The 22472-nt window shown below is 38.7% G+C and overlaps 1 protein-coding gene across 7 annotated transcripts in view; it reads right to left on the bottom strand.

The window, feature by feature from the left end:
• DOCK4 (dedicator of cytokinesis 4) overlaps nucleotides 1-22472 on the bottom strand; it is a 424117-nt gene that overhangs the window by 22031 nt on the left and 379614 nt on the right. For all 7 annotated transcript variants that reach the window (XM_012736139.2, XM_012736138.2, XM_012736141.2 and 4 more), the window contains 6 exons: nucleotides 18693-18841; nucleotides 16443-16529; nucleotides 14167-14271; nucleotides 9848-9989; nucleotides 8305-8471; nucleotides 5499-5585 (listed from right to left, as the gene is read on the bottom strand). In XM_012736139.2, the coding sequence (XP_012591593.1) occupies nucleotides 5499-5585; nucleotides 8305-8471; nucleotides 9848-9989; nucleotides 14167-14271; nucleotides 16443-16529; nucleotides 18693-18841 (737 nt within the window). The remainder of the gene's footprint in view (nucleotides 1-5498; nucleotides 5586-8304; nucleotides 8472-9847; nucleotides 9990-14166; nucleotides 14272-16442; nucleotides 16530-18692; nucleotides 18842-22472) is intronic.

Genomic DNA, 22472 nt, shown 5'->3' on the forward strand with positions numbered 1-22472 from the left:
GAAATGAAAACTGTAAAAGTCAGGATAGTGGTTACCTCTACAGGGAAAGAGAGGGAGTACATGAGAGACTTCCAGATGCTGTTGGCAATGTTCTGTTTCATCACTTGAGTGGTAGTAAATAGGTATTTACTTTCTAATTATTTGTGACATTAAGCCTTTATTTTATGTACACAAAAGCTAAACCATAAAGGAAAAGTCTGAGGGCTGTGATTAATTGAAATTTAAAAAGTAAGCAAAATATCTTAGAGACAGAACATAGAATGGTGGTTGCCAGGAAGTGGGGAAAGAGGGAAGAGGGGCATTGCTATTTGGTAAATACAGAGTTTTAGTTTTACAAGATGAAAAAACTAGAGTCTGCTGTACAAAAGTGCACAGGTAGTTAACACTACTGTACTGTGCACTTAAAAATGTTACAGTAGTAGATTCTATGTGTTTTTGATCATAATAAAATAAAAAATCTATCTTAATCTTTATAAATTCCAGTGCTATTAATATAATTTTTTTTCTAAAAAGCAAAACAAAATATAATAAACACAGACAAAAGACAACAACTTGGGAAAATATTTCTAACCTGTAGTTCAGACAAAGTGTTAATATTTCTCAAATACTGAAGAATAGACAAAGGGGCTGATCAATGCATTCATAAAAGAAATAGAATAAATAAATATGTTAAAACATATCTTTGCTAGCTAGCATTCAAAAAAGCTGAAATAAAATATTCAAGTCTAGTGTAATCATTTTTGGTCTTTGGTCTTCCAAATCATTATTTGGAAAGATTAAAATAATATACAACATGCAGTGTTGGAGAGGGTGCTGGGAAAATCATGTTCCTAAGAACAGTTATCCCCTCCAAACAGGGTGAAAACTGATATATCCCATCACTGATCCATGAATCAAAGGTTACACTGGGGATATTTTTGATAGGTTAATTCACTTCTATCTAGAGAAATAATTATTAGGAGATAGTCAAAGCATTGTGCAGAGTTATGTGTATAAGGAATGCTCTTCAAAGAGTTACTTTCCTTTAGCTCCTACAAGGCAACCTTTAAACACTGTTTATCACTGAAAAGAATCAGAAGTCATTGGAGAAATGGTTCTCTCAGGTCTGGGGCAAGAGATGTACAAGTGAGCCTGGACCAGGAAGCTAAGAAAGCATCTTGCCTGTGATTCATTCATTCTCTTCATTGGGGAATGTCCTTGGGGGACAGAAAAGAAGACAGGTGACCAGGCCTTATCTCTTTCTCAATTGAGCCTTCAAGTAAATAGACTAAGAATAATTGTTAGGATGAAGACATGTTATTTATTGAATGTCCTTAGCAGAAAATCCCCAAAGGATTTCTTAAAGTAAATAAACCCAGAATCTATGAGGAATGATTAGAAAATGTCCTTAGAAGCTTTACAGTGAACTCTCTGGAGCATAAAATGGAATGTTTCATAATTTACATTTTATAATTTAAATGGGCCCCCATATGAGGAACCCTGTGAACGTTACTTAGAGACTCCATCTATTATCCCAAACTGTTACTATTGATGTGGGGTAGATGGACCTGGCAGATAAGCGTGGTGTCTAAGAAGTGTCCTGTTTCCTCTGAGCATCCCTACTGTCCTGAAGTTATTTGTAAAGCTTGATGCTGGGGAAGATTGCTGGGTCGTACGTCTGATTTGACAATCCCATCCTGAGTGTTAGCTCAATAGCAAAGACTACTTGGATATTCTGAAAAAGCCTCAGGAGCCAATTTGAAGAGGTTCCCATCAGGCAAAGATGGATTTGAAATTTAATAAGAATAACTTTTGAGTTTAATATGAATACATTTAATAAGAATAAAATTTGAAATTTAATACAAATAACTGCCATAAATTAAAACAAAACAAATATGCTTAAATCTGTGAGTGACTTAATGATACTAAAAACAAACCAACCAAACAAAAACCCCTCTATGGTCAATTTTGTAGGGTGATAGGGAATCAAATTATTATTTTGAAAACTTGTAAATAAAGAGAAAGAATAGAGCATTACCTTTCCTTTCCTATGCCTCACAGTAATCAAATAGTTAGTGAGGTGATGTTTCTCTTTATAGAAGTATTCCAATGAATAAATAAAGATGAAATGGTAAAATATCACCATTTTGTAACCCATAAAAGATTAAGGGATGTGGGCAATGACTGCCAATAGCTGCCAACATCACATACACACAAAGACAACCAGAAGCACGTAACACCACCTACGAAATAGTCTTGCAGAAACAAAACCAAAACATTGTATCTAGCCTCTAGATCTAACTAACTGCCAATTTACAAGAAATGTAGGTGACAAAGAGATATGTTCAACGACTCTACTGGGATGCAATCTGCAAAATCTAGACTTAAGGAAATACATCAGGATAAACCACTTAGTTTCTTCAACAACAAAAAAATTCAAGGAAGAAAAAATGATTCAGAGGGAAAACTATAGATTGAAAAAGATTTAGGAGACATTTCAATCAATCAAAATGTATAGCCCTTTTCTTGGATCTGGATTCAAAGGACAAAGAATGAAACAAACAAACAAATAACTTGATGAAGTGTGAGTGAACACTGGATATTTTAGGATCAAGAAATTATTGTTCATTATTAATGTTATAATAATATTGCAGTTATTTTTTAATACATATATGTACTCAAATATTTATAGATGAAATGATATGATGCCTGAGATTTACTTCAAAATAATCCAGTGTGAGAGGGAGTGGATAGAAATGCACATGAAACAAAATTGGCCTTTTTGATTGGCCTTTTTGATAGCTGTTGAAGTAAGATGATAGTCAGGTAAATCAGGTTCATTATATATTTTTTCCACTGTGTTTGATATAACTTAAGTTTAAAAAGGTCACTGGTTGCTGTGTACAGGAGGGCCTGGGAGGACAAGATTAAAGTAGGAGGTCTCTCAGGAGGTTACTGCAGTCCCCAGGCACTAGCTGATGCCATCAGTTGGGGTGGGGACAAGTGCTTGCATTCTGGATATACAGTATTTAGAAAATAGAGCCACACAATTTTTTCATGGGCATGATGTGGTGTGATAACATTCTCATGATCTTTAGTTGGATTTAAAAAAAATTATTAAAAGGTGAAAGATTTATACTATCTGAAGAGAAACCAGAGTATAAAAAAAAAATCATTATTTATAGATCTTAAACCATAAAATGTTTTGACCTTGTTTAAAAATTTAAAATTGAGATTACTTCTCATGATCAGAAAAAAAATTTTGGCGGGTTTTGAAAACAGAATAAATAAAATACTGCCAAAACAATAGTTCTGAGGCATTGATATATTAACAAAATTTAATAAGCTATTCTGGGCCTGTGATTTATAAAATAAAGGTATGTAATTTCATCTGAAACCTTTGGTGCTACGTGCTTCAGAATTTAGAACTTTTCAGATTTTGGAAAGGTAGTAGAAGGCATACATGGTGCACTGTGTACCCCTCAGCAGTACCTGGGGCAGGTTCCTTTAATTAAATGCATTAATATTTCTGCTGTGAAACATATAAACATTCCTACTAAATGAAATAAAGCTAATAAATGGCCTTATATTTGAACAGCTTGGGTATATTAGCAAATGAATTTCAGAGCCAAATATCTTTTGGTTTTCAGATTTGGGCATTGCAGATAAAGAATTCCAATTCAATTTGGCATAGCTTTATTGAATACCTACTATGTGTTCCTATTCTTGAAGACCTTCATAGGAATTAAACCAGTAAACCATTAACTTTAACATGAATAGAAGGTGGGGACATTCCAGGCAGCAAGAACAAAAGAGAAAAACACAAATGCTGTTAAGAGTGGGTTGTGTTCAGGGAACAAAATAGCTGAGTTTGATTTGTTCTATTTGACAGAACATAAGATTATATATTTTAATAAAGTAGGCAGCTGATGTTTGAAAAGTTGTGCTCCTTTTATCCTTATCAGCATGCTATATTTTATTAGCATTGTGTATGTGTGTCTAACATTTCAAGGGCTAGGGCCCTTGGTGAGACTTCACAGAATTTAACACTCTGGGTAGTAAGTAGCTGAAAAGGCTCTCTGGACCATTACCGCAGCATGGATGACTAAGACTGTTTCTGTGGGTTGGGTCCACGCCATTCAGCAGGAAGCGTAATAAGAAGACTTTGTAAACATGGTGTTCAGCAGTCTCCCTTCTTCCATGGAAGGTACCGGGGTACACTACATAAATAACCAGTTTTGGGGGACACTGGACTCAGACTGTATAAGCAAACAACTATACTGATGTCATCTGCAGAACTGAGTTCACTTTGTTTAGTGAGCCATATTAATTTTTGGTACTGCAAAATGAAAACCCTATTGAATCTTTAGCTTAATTGAACATGGTAAACTGAGGGTAGTTTCAATGCTGAGAGGTTTCATGTAGGACGAGCCATTCTTGAAAGACAAGTTGGGTAAAAGCTGTTCTTACTTTTGCATCGACAGAGTGGGCTTGTGACCTAAATAAGGTATGGGTTACATGACATTTTCACAATTGGCCCATTTTCTACACTTTCTATCAGACAGAGAACTGTGGTAATCAAAGGGCTGGCCTCAGCCATAATGGACGTACCAAAGGAGGAGGAAGGGACATCATGAGATTTGGGGGCTGTGGCTGACATCCAACATCAAGGTGCTGTCAGCTGGAAGAAGAGCACAGACAGCTGGGTGGGGTTGCACCCTGGATGTGGCTGCCTTCAGCCACTGCTGTCCCTGCTCTCCCTAAGTGGGACTGCAGCTGGGGTCACGTTTTACAGCCACAGGGTTCTTGAGTGCTGTGGTCACCAGCTTCTGCAGTGGCGCCCACTGCTCTCCCGCTGGGGCTCCATCCAGGACTGCCTGGAAAGATGACACATCACCCTCCCTTCCACTGGGAACTGTGACAGCACACACTTACTGTCCACCAGGTTCTGTGCGGGGGCTTCACATCAGCCTCATTTGGCCTATAAGGAAACCAAGGCTGGAGGAGATTAACGTGATTGGCTTTGGAATCAGAAAAATCTGGGGTTGAGTCTTTTATCAACATCTTGCTCTGTGACCTCTGGCAAAGACTTTTAACCTTTTGCTAAAAATTGTAAAAATAAAGCTAAGCATATATATCTCATAGCTTTGATGTGATGATTCAATAAGATAAAGAAGGTAACATTGGCACTGGCCTGAGGTAGTAAGCATTGAGAGCCACACAGCTATGGTAACTAGGAGAGCTGGAATTCCAATTCTTCTAGCTCAAGGGCCTGAGCAGTTATTTTATATGTGGCAATTGTGGTTGTTTTCAAGGAAGCCCTCTGGTTGGATGTGCTAGGACAATAGTAATGCTCACCTTCTCAGCCTTGTAATAGCTCAGTATCATAAACATTCACTTTCTTACTATGAGTGTTTCCAGGGCCTTTGAGTCATAAGCAGAAGTAATTAGTATGAGGCACAACTCCAGGTGAGAAAGTGTGATGAGAAAGTGCTTGAGAGCAAGCTCTGGGGCCTTACCACTTCACGCTTCTCCACTTCAAACCAGCGGGAAATGCCAGGCAAGCTCTGCACCAGGTACAATGACGTTCTCTCCACCCAGAGACTCTACAAAACACAACACAAATTAAGCCCTCAAGCTGCTCTTCTTTCTAGCTTCTGATGTTTGTCATCCATTGTTACCAGGTTTTGCTTATTTCTGTCAGCTCTTCTTCAGTCTTCATTTGAAAACTCATGAAACTATCACAGTAAAATATTGCTGAGGCTTATGTTAGAAATTCTATTGCATATCACCAAACTGTTTTCTTCGTAAAATAAATGAGCTCCTACTTCAGACAGCAAGCTAAAAATAGAAAAATAGGACATCGACATTGTTTTCTTTGCTGTTTCTCTAAAATTCTAATTTAAATTCTCTTCCACTCCTCAAGGTCAAGCCATTTTTATCTGGCAAGGGTAACAGTACCAGCCAGTCAATACATGATTAGAATAACAGAATCCTACAGGAAGAAAGGGCTTTAGGAATCACATAGCTTGATCTTTCTATTTTAAAATGAAGGTACTTAGTCTCAAGGAACCAATGCTACCTGCTCAAAAGCTACATTCTCTAATGATCTGCAGAGCCAGCACCAGAACCCACCTAGGAGGACCTGTGATGCTTCCTCCATTGCTAAATCCACTGTGCCACATGTTCTCGTGCCTGTCTGACCTGCTGTGATTGAGGTGAATCTGTATTCTAGAGCCAGGGCTCCCTCTGGCCAGGACACGAGAAACCATGCTGCCTTTCGTACAAGCTGCTGCTGAGGACAGGGTTCTCTTTTGCCAACCAGGTTCCGTTAGCTATGTCTCATCTTCCTTATATAAACTGTGTGTATTCCTGAGAGGGTAATAAGCCTTACAACATTTCTGAAATAGTGCCATTTATTCAAACAACAACAACAACAACAGAAAGGAAGAGTTTCCTTGGGTCAGCCAAGATGTACTGAGAGGAATACGGCAGGGCCCTATGACATGAGGTCACGGTGTCCTGGGGTGACAGGCAGGTAAGCAGAGAAGAGTGCAGAGTGAGGAGAAAGGGAGGCTGCAGGGACTCGGAGGAGGATGCAGGCGTGCACACCAGCCTGGTGGGGGGAGACAGACGTTCTCAGAGGGGGTGACACGTGAGCTGCATTTTGAAGAGTAAGTAGGAGTTTGCCAGGAGGAGAGTGGGGGTGGCGTGCAGGGTGCAGGCAGGAGGAAGCAGCCTGCACAGAGACGGAGCGGCTTGTGAAAGGGCACAGCGAGAGAGGAAGAGGGAAGCTGAGTGTTGCTGGAGCTGGGAGGGAAGGAGAATGAGTGGGTTGTGGCGGAGATGAAGCTTCTGGACGCACAGTTTGGAGCCAGACTCTGAAGGCCACAGGCACAGAAATAAGGAGCCAGATTTATGATTATTATTTTTTAGGGAGATCTCTGTATCACTGATGAATATTTAAAGGGATGGCCACTATGAAATGTGGTGCAGGGGAAAAAGCAACGGAGAAGGAGTCAGAAAATGTGGGCTCCAGTACGGGGTCTACCGGTAATTAGGATGTAACTTTTGAGGAAGCCAGTTGTCTGATTCCAGTGATCTTTGACTACTTTTCACTAGAAGCAATTGCAAGAACTGTATCATAAACAAACTGCATGTTCAACTAATTTTGGAGGGCAAAAAGAAAAATATAAGTATCCTGAAAGGATGACAAAATGATCACGGATCTTTTCAATAATATCCCAGTGATGTTTTCTGATGGTCTCCTTCTCTTGATATTTAGCTCCCAAATCCCCTTGCACAAAGAACTGCTGTTTATTCAGCCCCATCATAACTCTGCAAAGCGATCACAGCTTCTCTTTCTGATCTCCTGGCTGTGAGTAACTCTCAGAGTTACTTCTGGGAGCACTGGAAACTAACACTTAGGCACAGCTGACCACGTGGGTTAACATTAGACATTCGTTACTAACAGTGCTAGGAGAAAATCTGTGATGAAATATCTGTGATGAAATATGCTAAGCCAATTACCCCACAGTGATGAGTTCATTTTGCATTCTTTGTTTAGGCATGAAACTGGGGGATCTATCTGGTCTTACTGTGTCACTGTTGGCAAAGAAAAGGGCAGCTTATAATTTATCTGCTGAACAGTCTTGTTCTTTTCCCCCAGTGGGGCTGTGAGAAATCTTATCCCTTTTTGGCTGAGAGATCGCTGAACAAGCAAGGCATGTTGGAACTACTGAGAGCAGAGAACTCAACACATGCAAAAAGTCCAAGATTTGCTTTTACTCTGCATCCTCTCAGAAGTTCTAACTGCATAGTGTTCTAACAGAAAAAGCAGCAAAAGATGGCACCATACCCGAAGTCTACCCAACTGTTCTCTGTCTCAGGAGCCTCCTTCTCCCTGTTCATTGAATATTCTTTACTCACTACGCTCCACTATATCTGAGAATAAATATCCTTAGGTTCTCACAATTGGTTCAACATGAATGAATGAGAGGCCTGAGCTGAGCTCAGCCATGAGTTCTCAAAGACGGGTCTCGGGACTGCCGGCATTAGAACCACCGCATAAAGCTGATTTTAGGAACTCCTCCCAGACCCTCTGAATCAGAATTCCTGGGCCGGGGACCAGAAATTTTCTTGGTTAGGAAGCAACCCTTGTCTCTCTGATACACAGCAGAGTTGCAGAACCACTAGACTGAATCCTATAGTCCCTTCTGGTTCTATCATTTGATGCTACTCTGAGTAAATATTTGCTAAAGGTCATGTCCCAAAGAGCTCAGAATCTATCTGAGGAGATAGTATGTAATAAAAATAGCATGGTACCTTGAATTCATTCTCTTTATCTTTAGTGCCTTTGTGAAATGGTCTGTCGTAGCGGAATTTCCAGATATGATTCACTTTATAGAAACTTTTGATGTTGTCTGGAACACCCTCTCTCTGCAGGACCTCCTGGCTCTCCGGAATGGGAGTCACAGCATATATCTGCAAATCTAGGATTAAAGAGTCAAGGAGAGAACTCGACTTGGCAAACTCCATGGATGTCTGGCACGATTGGAGCTGTGGCAGAAAGAAGAGGACGGGTAACAATCTGGTGTTTCCATTTCAGTTGAAGTCATTTAAAAAATTGCCAACATGATGCCAAGAACTCAGTTTATAGCAAATCACGTGTCAACCCACAGGCCTTGAACTAGTTCTAGGTAGGTGATTCTGACAAAGTATCAGTTTGAAATATCCATAACGTGTGAATTTATATACCTCTTTTTGATTTTTTTGGTCGGGGTGGTGGGAATAGTTTGAGTCTTAGATACTGAGAATTAGGATAATCCTAACCCATCTTCATGAGATACTCTTAAGTCTGTGCATGACCCTTTCAAATTTATTGATTGCTTATAATAATGTATAAATACTAATGCAACCATGACCAAAGACAGAGACCAGACCACTGACAATGACTTATGTTACCTGTGTGATTCTGTGTCCCCAGCCTTCCCACATTTGTGGTACCTGTTCTCCTGAATCATATCAATAAGCAGAGTGTTTAGTAATAGTTTATATTTTTTAAAATTACATTAGAGGGGTATAATAGTTACTTGTATATCTACCTACTTCTCTTCTCATTCAAAGAAAGACGGAAAAATATTTTTCCTTATGTACTTTCTTCGCTTGCATTTTGATTTCTGTTTTGAAATGGTATTCATCTGTCAGTGGAACTTTAAGGTGTTCTTTAAGACTGTCAGTTTCAAGAAGAGGCACAGGGATTCAGAAAGGAACGACTTGCCTTTGTCTGTAAGGCCTGTGTAATTTCAGTTGAGTTGCTTGTGTTTAGATAATGGGAGAGTGTGAATCATACAGCAATTACTAAAGGCTGCCCAGCATATCATAGCTAAGAGCCCCCAAAAGATATTGGAGTACCTCTTTCTCTTCTATTTGTTGTTTCAGAATAAAAATATTGGAGGCAGGGTCAGGGAAGGGATAAACAAATGTATGTCAGTAAACAGAATGCTATCATGTTCTTGAACTGAAGTGGTTTCCACGGGATATATCAGAGGAAAATTATTCTAAAGGAAATCACTAGATAAAAGAGCTTTAAAAGCAGGGCTGACATACAGGAAATTTTAATTAAAAGGAAAAAAATTCTTTAGCAGAATTTTTAAGGGACTTCTTTTCACCTGACATTATCATAATAAATAGAACAATTAAGTTCTGTTCAGAAGGAGCTAAGCTAACATTAAGATAATGAGAAAGAGGAAGAGTAAGAGCCTGGCTGTTGAAAAGGGACCGGTGGCTGAACAACCTTGCATGAAAATGTTCTGCGGCTGACAGCCAGTGCCATCTCACTGGGACCAGCACTTGTAGGTGTGGATACACTGAGCTTCTGCCTGGAAGATGGTCTCGTCGGGCTGGTTGGCGTGCTGCATGGCTATGGCGTGGGGGAACTCGTTCAGCATCCTCTGCTGGAAGGCTTCCAGCCTCTCATAGTCATGCCCTCGGCACACAAACTCCTTATTCTGGAGATGAAACCAAAAGAGAAATTAGGGCTATGTAACTGAGTGCATTAATTACAGAGAGCAGCCAAAAAATATGACACTGGCATTAACTGACCACATGCCACACATCAATACACTACAACAACAACAAAAAATACCCACACTGGAACAATCTGAAAATTTGACCAAATATTCAAATTGCAGGGCAAATGTCATGAACATAATAACTCCACTCAGTAAGATAAGACCCAGTAGAGTGACTCAGTCTTCCCAATTCATTGGCATAAGGCCCAAAGAGGTGTTGAATTCTCAGAGCACCAAAGTACTATATATATATATATATATTTTTTTTTTTTTTTTTTTTTTTTTTTTTTTTCTGTGGGTCAGGACTCGCTCATTCATGTAAGAATGGTGGAGGTTATTTCTGAGGTAGGCTAAGAGAGCTAGAAAGATGAGCAGGTTTCCAAAAAGTACCTTAATATCCAGTCAGAAATGAGGTAACTCTGATAGTTTAATTATACTGAAATTATAATTGTTGAGCACAGTCACTGACGGAGCACTCTGTACACATCTTATTCAACCCATACAAGCTTGAGAAGATGTCACCCCCACCTTCCAACCCATTTTATAATTGGGGAACCAAGGCTCAAAGTCTTTAAGCACTTTGTCCATGTACACTAGTTTCAAACTCAGGTGTGAGTCCAAGACCTGAGTTCTGTCTACTCTGAGCGCGGCCTGGTATGTCCAGAAAAAAACCCTAGGAGCTACCAAGACCAAGAAAGGTTATGGGATCTCAAATCCTGAAGATCTTCAAGAAAAGGAGAGAGCAGTTTGTGGTCTGGGGGAGATAAGGCCCAAAGTTTTTGGTGTTTTTCAGCTCTATGAAGTTCCTGTTATTATGTAAAATTTACTAAGGAAGAACTCCAGGCCATAGTGAGGGAGTTAGCTCTGAGAACCCACCTCGATTCTTCACAAATCCCTAAATAAATCATGGTCCTTTGAAAAATTCAAGGTAAGGCAGATTCTATCAAGAAATCAGGATACAAAAAAAAATCATATATTTAAAACATTCTAGATAGAAGTTATACCTTCTGATACTGTAGTTTTAAAATTCTACTCAAAAGATAATAAATTTGCTTTATAAAAGATAATACATCTTTCCTTGCATATTACTGGAACCCCAAAATAAATATCCACATATTCTAATAACTCAAATATTTTTAAAGACAATGCTTATACATAATAACAGTTTGTAAAAATCAGGAAAATTACTCTAAGCATATAGGTATTCAATGGTATTAAGAAGTCATTTTGGAATAAAATAAAGTTTTGGGTCTGATATTTAGGTTTCTAAGAAATAAAAAGGAATTAAGTATTTTCTCCCATCAATACCCTTTATAAAAAATCATAGATTTATAATTCATGAGACATAATTCACATATTATAAATGTGCCCTTTTAAAATGTACAATACAGTGGTTTTTAATATATTCACAGAGTTGTGCAACCCTAAGCACAATCTAATTTCAGAACATTTTCATCATCTCAGAAAGAAACCCTGTATCCATGAGTAGTCACTTCCTATTTCCCCCTTCTCTCAGCTCCTGGCAACCACAAAACTATTTTCTGTTTCTATGGATTTGTCTATTAGGGAACTATACAATTGGTCTTTTGTGACTGCCTTCTTTCACTTAACGTCAAATTTTGGAAGTTCATCCATTTTGTAGCATATATCAGTATTTCATTACTTTTTATTGCTAAATAATAGTCCATCGTATGGCTATACTACATTTTGTTTATCCATTCATCACTTAATAGACATTTGAGCTATTTCTACTTTTTGACTATTATGAATAACGCTGTTATGAACATTCAGGTAAAGGTTTTGGCACGAACGTACGTTTTCCATTTTCTTTAGTATATACCTAGGAGTGGATCTGCTGGGTCATATTTGTCAATACTTTTTAAAGAACCCATTTTCTATGAGGAGAAATAAACCACTTAGATTATACAATTGTACAAATATATTAATTTATTTGAGCTTTAAAAATAATCCTGAAATTGATCAAACAATGAAAGAAAGTGTTTAATGTTGGTATTTGTTAATTTTTAAATTGAAGAACAGGCTAGAATGTGATTTCCTCTAAAAAGCTCAGGCCCCAAGATTCTAAAGAGTGCAGTGCCCCTTAGAACCAATAGAGGGTGACCCTTCTCTTTCATTTTGAAGGAAATGCCATTTATATCCAGAAAGCTGTTTTTTAAAAGAAGGATGGTACAGAAGAGTGATTTATACTAATTGGCTTTTTAACAAAATTTATGCTATTAGCTAATGCAGTTTTCTAATTTGCTGAACTCTTTAAAATTATGACTTTTAAACTACTTCTAATTTTCTTATAACTTTACACTTCTAATTAACAGTAATTGCACGTAATAGATGTCTAGGGTGCCTCACTGCATACTTGCCAGTTAAACTCAGAATTTTATCAGAGCTGCATTGGGACTTTTGTGAGCCCTAGGAACTTTTGCTTCCATGAGCCTCTTCCTCCATAAAAAAAAGCATTAAAAATTTGGTTTGGTATATAGATGAATATATCAATATTAATATTATCTAATGCATAACATTCAATATAATGTATAGCATAACATTTTTTTCAACCTAAAAGTTCTTTTTTAACTTCTGATTTTTAAAAGAAATTAAAAGTTTATTGCCCCTAAAAATATTATGGTCCCTAAACACTGTACCCACTGTGCATGATGGATTAGCTAACCTTGGGCATGACATGAAAGAAAACATAATCTTTTACTTTGCACAATTTTGTTCCAACAGAAGAAGGGGATCTAACTATGGCAGAGTCACATCTAGACCCTACTCTGGGGTTTCCAGACCTCTGTGCCTCCCAGAGCTCTAGAATTCCTGTCACTCCACTTGGAAGCTAGATCTAGCCACATGCACTCCTCAGGGGGGTTGGCTGATGACAACTAGCAAAAGTCAGGAAGTGTTCTGAATTTGTCATTGATTTTGATCTGGAATCAAGATTTCCTCCGTTTTTAGGCAGGTCCATCTGCAGAACCAGCTTTGTGATCATGCACAATATTGTGTGTTGTAATGCAACAAGGAGATTTCATATTATGTGTGTAGCACTCAAATACATGGTGATTTCAATCAATTTTTAAAAAATCAACCTATGATTTGAGCATTTGTTCCATTTGATACTCAAATGAATCTTTACCTGTGGTGATTGGATATTTTGGGATCTATCTATCTATCTACCTATCTTTCTTCCTTTTTGATTCTGAAAGGCAGGCAAGTTAATGATTAGGAAACAAACAATAAAGTAAAAATTTTCTCCTCCCTCTTTCCCAAAAAGTACCTCCCCCATCTTAAATCTATTCATATGTGTTGAGAGTTATGGCAAGATTTAGGTAAACACAAATATTAAAATATCTGTATATTGGGATTTAAAGTCATAATTAATTGACTCAGTTCTACAAATTATCCCACTCTTTTTCCTTAGCTGCTCGGGGAAGTACATTTCCTTTTTTTGATCTATGTTTTTATATAAGGAAGATGTTATATACTGAAGTATTCAATAAATATTCAAGCATGTAAGATTCTACTTGGCAGAATGTGAAAAATGGAAAGAATGAATTTGAGTATTAGCATATCTATAAATTTTCTTTTATAGAAATAGAGTTTATACTAGCAATAAAATGGATCTCTTTGGTGGGTGACATTTACATTTTCACAAAGTCATCAAAAAGGCCAATCCTCTTCATATGACTCTGGGGGTAAGGTGTCCACAAGAAGTGAAACTGTGTTGTTTTCTACAGTCTACAGCCCCCCCCTTCTGCAATACCCTGCCATTTTTCTCTGATGCTAACTCTGTGGACACTGCAGACAGAATACGATAGTGAGCATCACATAAGAGAAACTGTAAGTACTAAGGATTCCTCATAAAATTTAGTGAACTTAGAAAGGAGTAGGTTGTTTGATATCTTGAGAAATTATTGAAAACAAGGCATTCTAGATTAATATAGTATTTATAAACTCAAAGGCAAAAAAAAAAACAAAACCTCATCATGTTATTACCTACCTGTTACCTGTGTTATAAAATGTCGTTAACATTTTAGTTTTCTTGATTAGGATATCTGTATTAGAAGTATGAGAGCAAATTGAGTATTAATAGTATATTACTTACTCTTAAGAAAAATGGAAATTTTTTCCCATAAAACCCAACTCTGAAGAACTCTGGTTCAAGACGCTGCTGGTCCATAATTTTGTCATACAAAGAGGCTTCCATCATCTAGAAACGCACAAGAAAAGTTCTAAACATTTTATCTCGTCTTTCCTCTATCAATTGACAGAAGAGGTTTTTCTTCCATATAAAAGAATATGTCATTTTAATCAAGTTTGCTGAAAAAGAGGTCTGACTCCCTTTGTGACGCTTTAGGGCAGCAATTGGCAAACTTTATAAATGTCCAGAGAGTAAATACTTTAGGTTTTGCAGGTCCTATAGTCTCCGTCACAAACTCTGCTCTCTTAGGCCCATAGGCTCTAGTTTGCTGATCCCTGCTTAAGAGATCAAGTGTATTATTACATGCTACCACCAGAGAAAAATTATTTCTATGCACTTAGTCTATGAAGGAAATTATTTTCTTCACAATTAAATAGAAATTAACACAAACTATTAGAAGCAAAACCTTTCTGGAGAATCCTCCTGCCGGATGTACTCGCCTTTGTGAGTGCATTTGCTCCCACCTGGCACATGATAATCCAGGACATTTGTAAGGCCCAACCTTGCACAGGTTGGGCAGGGATAAACCAACAAAACAAACCAAAGGAGACCCATAGTGCAAAGTGCTGTCCGGGCTGCGAGCCCTTAAGTGTGTCTGACGATGCTGAAACTATGAAGCAAATAAAGCTTATAGCTTCCCATTTGTGGTATTATAATCCCCAGGGTTTCTAGAGAAAGACTCATATTGCACTAAAAGACTCCCCCCTACCCTCCCATGCCCAGTAATAGCACCCCAAAGAGCAGTTGGCATGACATGTAATGCTTTGGGTTTATAAAAATCTTAGTGACTATGGCACCTAAGAGCTCTCCTGGGTAAATACTGTCACCTCGCTTCTGTTACATGGACAGGATGCCAAGAGATGAACGGAAATGTTTTTATATAAAACTGCAGCATCCGCCAGAGTCAGCTTGATGGACGAAAGTTAAAACAAGGTTTATGTCTTTGGTTTTCAACTTAGGACAAATATCGATGAACTGTTGACATGACACACTATGCCAGAAGTATAGAGCCAGTTCCTGCCAGTTGAATATATTTTGTGTTGGGGTGTAAGGGATTTTTATGAGTTGTTAAAGGTTTATGGTATCATCTCTTAAATGGCTATCTCAAAATTAAAAGGCAACAATGTAATCTTTTTTTTCAATATATTAAATCTGATGATCCTATTTTAGAAACCCCGAAGAGCCTAAGCACTCAGCAGGATCTTATGTGTTACAAGATGACACAAAATGTTCATGATGCTAAAGAATATAAGGACTTGCCGGGCAAGGAGGACTTGTTTGAATGTAAAAACAAAGAAGGTACAAAACATTTGGTTCAAGGACACAAAATATTAAACTCTTTGAGCTTTTAAGTACTAAAACCTGTGTTTAGGTCTAGCAAATAAAACATATTTCTGAAGCTAAAGAGAGTCAAGAGCAATAGACTTTGGCCCTGAAGTATTTAAAGATGGGTCAGCTAGCCATTTCTACAGATTTGTAGATTATGGGACTAAGAATAGTATATTGTTTGTGTTTAAGTGGGAACTCTTCAAATGGTGTGGAGAATTTCCATGATAAATTAAAAGTATTTTTGCTTTTCTGTATGTGTGTGTGTGTGTGTGTGTCTGTGTGTTTTTGAGACAGGATCTCGCTGTTGCCCCCAGCTAGAATGCAGTGGTACCATTATAGCTCACCGCAACCTCGAACTCCTGGACTAAAGTGATCCTCCTGTCTCAGCCTCCCGAGTAGCTGGGACTACAGGTGTGCGTTGCCATGCCTGACTAATTTATATAAAAATTTTTTTTGTAGAGACAGGGTCTCACTATTCAGGCTGGTCTTGAACTTCTGAGTTCAAATGATCGTCCCACCTTGGCCACTCGAGGTGCTAGGATACAGGTATGAGCCACCACACCTGGTCTTAAACTAAAAGTATTAATCCAGGATTGGTCTGTGTGTTGCAGACGTGGTCTTTTAGAAGAGACTACAGGCTCATTTTTTGTAAATTAATCAAAAGCATGACAAATCAATTTGCTATTTCTCTGTATAAATAGCTGAGTCTGCTTCGGAGGAAACACTTATCTTAAAAAAGGTTTCTATAAGACATATCAAGATGATCACAAAGTTAATTTCATAGAACCAGACTGGAAAGCTAATCAAAAAGGGAGGCCATCACTTGATTAAAATGCATCCAGACACCTTACCCTCATCTTGCTCAGGTTTCTGTAGTCATAATAACTCTCATACTGCTCTGCAATCTTCCGGCACAAGATAATGCCATTTTCCCAGCACTGTGGACAGATGAATAATATAAATATAACCATCCCACAACATTTCTTTACTTCTACCCAAGTAGGACACGAAAGCTTTCAGATTATCAAGTCTTACTCCTTCATCTTTATAACATAACTTTATTCATAGCTCTGCAATTTTAAGCATGGAAATACCATGTAATTAAAATATAAATTATTAAAAATCTTTAAAAAGTTAGAAATGATAACCCACCACAACAATCATTAACATGTAGTAAAAAAATATATATATTTTTCTGGTGTTGCTCCAGAATCAACATCCTGAAATTAGTACAGTTCCACAATGGCCAAGAAGATGGATATAAACAAGCCCTCAGTACCAAGGAGGGAATTAACCGCTGACCCCTAAGGCCCAATTATCCATGATTGGTATCCTGGATTCCTTGCTTGGCACTTGCAAATTGTGCATGGTCTAACTCTGCTGGTTACTCTCAGCAGAAATGCAAAATTCTTTATCTAGCATGGGTGTCAGCAAACTTTTCCTGCAAAGGGCCAGCAGGGGGTGCTGGGGGGGGGAACCCACAGCCTTGGGGCCACATGGAGCCTTCCGGATCCTTGAGTGCCGCCTTTTGACCGAATCCAAATTTTACAGAATAGATCCTTTTAATAAACTGGCAGACAGTTATCATTTTAGGCTTTGAGGGCTATATAGTCTTTGTCACAACTACTCAATTCTCTTGTTATAGCACCAAAGCAGCCATAGACACAGATGAACATGGCTATGCTCCAATAAGAATTTATCTAGGGACACTGAAATGTGAGTTTTATGTAATTTTCACATGAAACAAAAATATTATTATTTTCATTTCTTTCAACGATTTAAAAATGTAAAAGAGATCTGTAGTTTGTGGGCTGTATACAAACAAGTGGTGAGTCATTTAACCTGTGGATCGCAGTTCGCAATTCCTGGTGTAGTACAAACTTCCAGGAATGGGCTAATAATACGAAGCCAGAGATTTTGTAACAGCTTATCCTACAGGTGGAAACTTTAGAGCAGGAGGGCACAAAGACATTTCTTGTGCTATTAAGGTAATGATATGTCAGTGTAGTTAAATAAATAATAAAGGAGGATATGAAAGAAGCAATTTCCTTGCATCAAATTTTTAGGTATACCCAATTACATTTTGTAAGAGAATGACAGTCACTGGTTGTATATTCACTTTCTGTTTAACCTTTGCAATTTGGAGGACATATTTAAATCGACACGTATCACCAAAGCATCCAAGTGTTCAAATCAAATAAACAATGGTTGTCAGATTCACACATTTTAAAAATGAGAACTGCAAGCCATTGAAGAGGGAAAGAAAGTGAAGTGAGGCAATGTACTGAATTGCCCTATTAGGCCAGCAGATTTTTTAATGCTCTAAGTATATGGTAGGATGCCATATAATTCTTTAAATGATTCAGTTTCATTTATTTTACTTTGAAAAAAGTGGGATGGGACAGAATGCATGCCAATTTTGAGGAGGAGATAATGATTTTTCAGAGAATAAAACACCTGGGTGCTACAGTCTGACTGTGTCCCTTCCAAAGTCATATATTGAAATCATAACCTCCAGGGTGATGGTATTAGGAGGTAGGGTCTTTGAAGGAGAATAGATCCTAAGGGTAGAGGCCTCATGACTGGCATTAGGGCCCATATAAAGAGGCCCCAGAGAGCTAGCTAGCCCCTCCCACACAGCACAAAGGCACCACCCATGAGGAAATGTGCCCCCACCAGACACCAAATCTGTTGGGGCCTTGACCTCGCACTTCTTGGCTTCCAGAACTCTGAGAAATAAATTTCTGTTGTTCATAAGCCACCCAGTCTATGGTATTTTGTTATAGTGGCCCAAACAGAATAAGTCACAGGGTATCAAAACCTCTAGATCAGTGTTTATCAAAGTATAATGCAAAGTTCATGCGCTTTGGAATCTCCTGGAGTTCTTGTTACAAAATCACCGGTTCCCTAGAATGTCTGAATCAGAATGTCTAAGGACGGGGCCTGGGAATCTGCACTTCAGCAAGATTTTGGGTGTTTCATTCATTGCACGTTTTAATGTGAGGATCCCTGCTTGAGGAGGTGGGCATCGAGAAACTAGAAATAAAAGGGGGTAGGGACACCACCAACACAACCCCCTCAGGAGGGCAGGGCTGACTTACTTTGCCTCTGTCAAAGTTCTGGATGATGGTGAGGTGCAGGTGCTCCTTGCGCTGCCACTCCGTTTGCATGGGGTAGGTCAGGAACTCCCTGAGGGGCCGGTCAGACCATTCCAGCAGCTCGTCATACAGCAGCAGGGTGTACGCAGCCTCTGCGAGTCAAGTGGGAAGGCCGTGATTGAGACAGGACCCGGACCCTTTCAAATGGGGCCAGTTTTGGACAAACTGGAGAAAATACTATTTTCTGAATTTTATGGTATAGTAGAAAAACGTCCAGAATATATGCAGCAGGTTAATGAATGGCGACTCCCCTCCGATGATGAAACTATCAGAGATCTGTATTTAATCTGTATTAAATACAGATTTAATTCCCTGTATTTTCTCTCTTTTTTGCTTTTCGTTTTAGTTTTCCCTATGATGTATGTATGTTATGGCATGATGAAAACATTCAAGGATATCTTGTTTTGGCTGATTCAAAGATGTAAGGGAAACATGCCTTTGTTTGCCAGGGAAGTTCACTAGTTAAGTCCTTTGGAGGCTATGAATGCCTTCAAAAGGGTGTGCTTAGGAAACACTGAATGGCAAATAAATTCTTCTGGATACTAAAGGGCTGAAATGGAAACTGGTATTGGAGCAGAAAGGGTCAGAGGATAGGCAGAACTTAGAAGGGTCAAAGAAGCCAAGGAGGAGCTGAGTGAAGACAATAAAAAAGAAAACAAAAATCTAGCACAGAAGTAGGAATTGGAGAGGGTAGCCGTGTTGGATGGGGAGTGTGTGTGTGTGTGTGTGTGTGTGTGTGTGTGTGTGTGTGTGGTGTGTGTGTGTTGTGTGTGTCATTGTGAGAGAGGAAGAACTGTTGTGGCCTGTGTGATATAATAGGACCCACAAACCTTCAGTAGAGATGACTGAAGTCAATACATGCTTGGTATGGTTGGATTTCATATAGAAACAAATAGAGGGGTGATTTTCCATATACAGACAAGTGGCAAAGGTGACCTGTCTTTTTAAGCATAGCTGACAGAGAGGTGGTGTATTTAACAGAATCCTTGCCAGTCTGTAGGTCTCTTCTTTTTCTCAACCATAAATATAGCCAATTTAGATCAAGAATAGAAACCAGAATTCATTGTCATTGACGAAGGATTATAACTTTTTCCTCCCAACATTATAATAGCCAACTCATTTACTAAATTGAATAAAATAGACAAACACTTATGTTATTAATCCCATTTGACCATCACCCCATATATCTCTCAAAAGACAGAATAGTAGCTTTTAAGATAGTATTAATAAATGGTAATTCTTTTTCTTCATCTATTTGCCTTAAGGGTAATTACATATAAAGCCCTAAAGTAATGTGTTAAGTTCTAATACTGTGATTTGGCCATTCCCATGTATAAAAGACAGTTGTAATAAGAAAGACCAGGGTCCCTGTCAGTTTTCTCTTGCCTCTTCAGTGCAGAAGTCCCATGAGGCATGGGCTCTGGCTCTTTTTCTCTTCAAATACTTTTGGTGAGCTCATCCAATCTCCTGGTTCAATTACTGTTGCAAAAGCTTCCTTAACCCACCAGCAGTCTGTTATGCCCCTCCATTCAGTTCGTACAGTGTTACCAATCTGATCTTCCTCCAATGCAAACGACCATGTTGCTCCCCTGATTCAAACCAGCTAATAACTCTCAGCAGCTAAAACAATAAATTTAGGCCTCCTAGAGTGACAGAGAAGGCTGGTGACCATGTGGTCCTTACCAGCCTCTCTGTCCCACATTTTCCCATTGTTCCCCCCTCAAAGCACAGGTAAGAAGGAGCCCACCCCTGTCTCAGTAGCTGCTGAGGCTCCAGCCCCCATGCTTGGAGCCACTGGACTCCATCAGCCACCTTCCGGGCATGAGCAAGATGCATCGTGACCCAGAGGCTTCTGGGAAAAAGAAAGCTGCTCTACAGGGGGAGAAATGCTCTCTACTGCCCTAGCACTTGCTGACCTCTTTCTCGTGGGGATTGATTATGAGCTGGATAGAGAAAGCCCGCACTAAAGGCTGTCAGTTAACAGGTGGACGCAGAAACAGAGCTGAGTCACTGCGACGCAGGCAGCCGTGGAAGTCTGCTCTGACTATACAATAATTATAATACCCAGATCCTCAGATCTGTGCTGTATTTTGGATAGCCATCTAATTTCCTCTGAGATCCCCTGAGATGATTTCCTCATGTTTAATTCCTCACATATCTTTATAACAAATGCTAAGCATTAAGAAAACCCCATGTGTATCTTTGTTCCCTCAGCCACACTCTGCTCCTGTCAACTCCGAGAGCTGAGGTTCCCCTCGTGTATCACACCAATTCCCACCTAAGGGCCCTCACAGCCTGTTCCTTCAAGCCTCTACCCCTTAGCTGCCAAGTAACTCCTACTTTCTCCTGATGACCTAGCTCAGGACTTATCTTCTTTGACTCTCAAATTTCTTTTGAGTTTCCCTTAGCACACGAGAACTCAGAAAATACCCTAGAGACTACCGACCATTTGTAGGATTGGGAGGACTGAGGGATGCCCTTCCCACAGCTGCCCGCACGGTGTGACTTCAAGGGCAATGAAGGTCAAAGTCACAGAGACAGAAAGTAGACTGGTGGCTGCCAGGGGCAGAGAATGGGGAGTTAGTGCTTAATGGGTACAGAGTTTTAGTTCGGAAAGATGAAAAAAGTTCTGAGGATGGATGGTGGTGGGCATTGTACAACAATGTGAATGTACTTAATGCCATTGAACTGTACACTTAAAAATGATTAGGATGGTATATTTTATGTTATATTTTACCACAATTAAGAAGAAAAAAGAAAAGAAAGAGCAATGTAGGTTTCTGGCCCCCAACTGCTTTGCCAATCAAGCTTGCCCTTGGAAGGTCCAAGGATGGGTGGAATGTCAGGGGTGGGTGAGTTGCCCCAGGAAAGTCTGGGAAAACAAGAAGGCATTGGCAGGTAATCGGATGAACCTGACAAATGACTGAATGATGGCACAGGAAAGGTGTGGAGACAAATTTCACCTGTTTCAGAATTTGATTTGGGAAAATGACAATACATATCTGAGATAAACAGTGTATACAGAGGAAGCTGTAGAAAATTTTGAATAATAAAACATAAACACCTTTGAGGCATGAACAACACGACACACCAATGAGGCTAATTTTGAGCAAATTCACAAATTGTAAATGTTTTTGTGCGATATGTTGTATGTTTATTCTTCGGCACACTTTGAAAACAATGCATATAAAGAGGGAAGAATGAATCACATCCAAAATTTCCAACAATCTTTTAAAAAGTGTTTATAATTTTGAACAAAAGGTATTATCACATAATTAAACAAGGGCCATATCATTCCATCATTTTGAGACGTATATGCAAAATTTTATATTGACACCGATATGCAAAAGAAATAACACAGGGGAAGAGTGGCGATGGATTAGGAATGGAGGACACTCACAAAGGTTGGAAAAGGGTAAGTCATTTAAACAGAGTCCTATAAAGATAGAAAAGTTTTTTCTATCAATTTCACCTTCTACAAGGACACACAAAAATGAGGACATAAGAGAGAAGAATAAAATGTTACATGGGAGAAGAACTTATTTCTTATGACTTTAGGGAATATAAAAACTGCACGTTGAGTAAACAAAGAGTAAAGAGTTTTACCCATTTCTGAAATATAATCAAACACATTTGAACTTTGTTTCAGAGAAGCATATTTGGAATAGCTTGTCCACAGTTCCCTCTCTTATTTCTTTTTTTATGGACTTTAAAAATTAAAAA

The sequence above is a fragment of the Microcebus murinus genome, chromosome 9, assembly GCF_040939455.1.
Source record: "Microcebus murinus isolate Inina chromosome 9, M.murinus_Inina_mat1.0, whole genome shotgun sequence".
NCBI classification, from domain to species: domain Eukaryota; kingdom Metazoa; phylum Chordata; class Mammalia; order Primates; family Cheirogaleidae; genus Microcebus; species Microcebus murinus.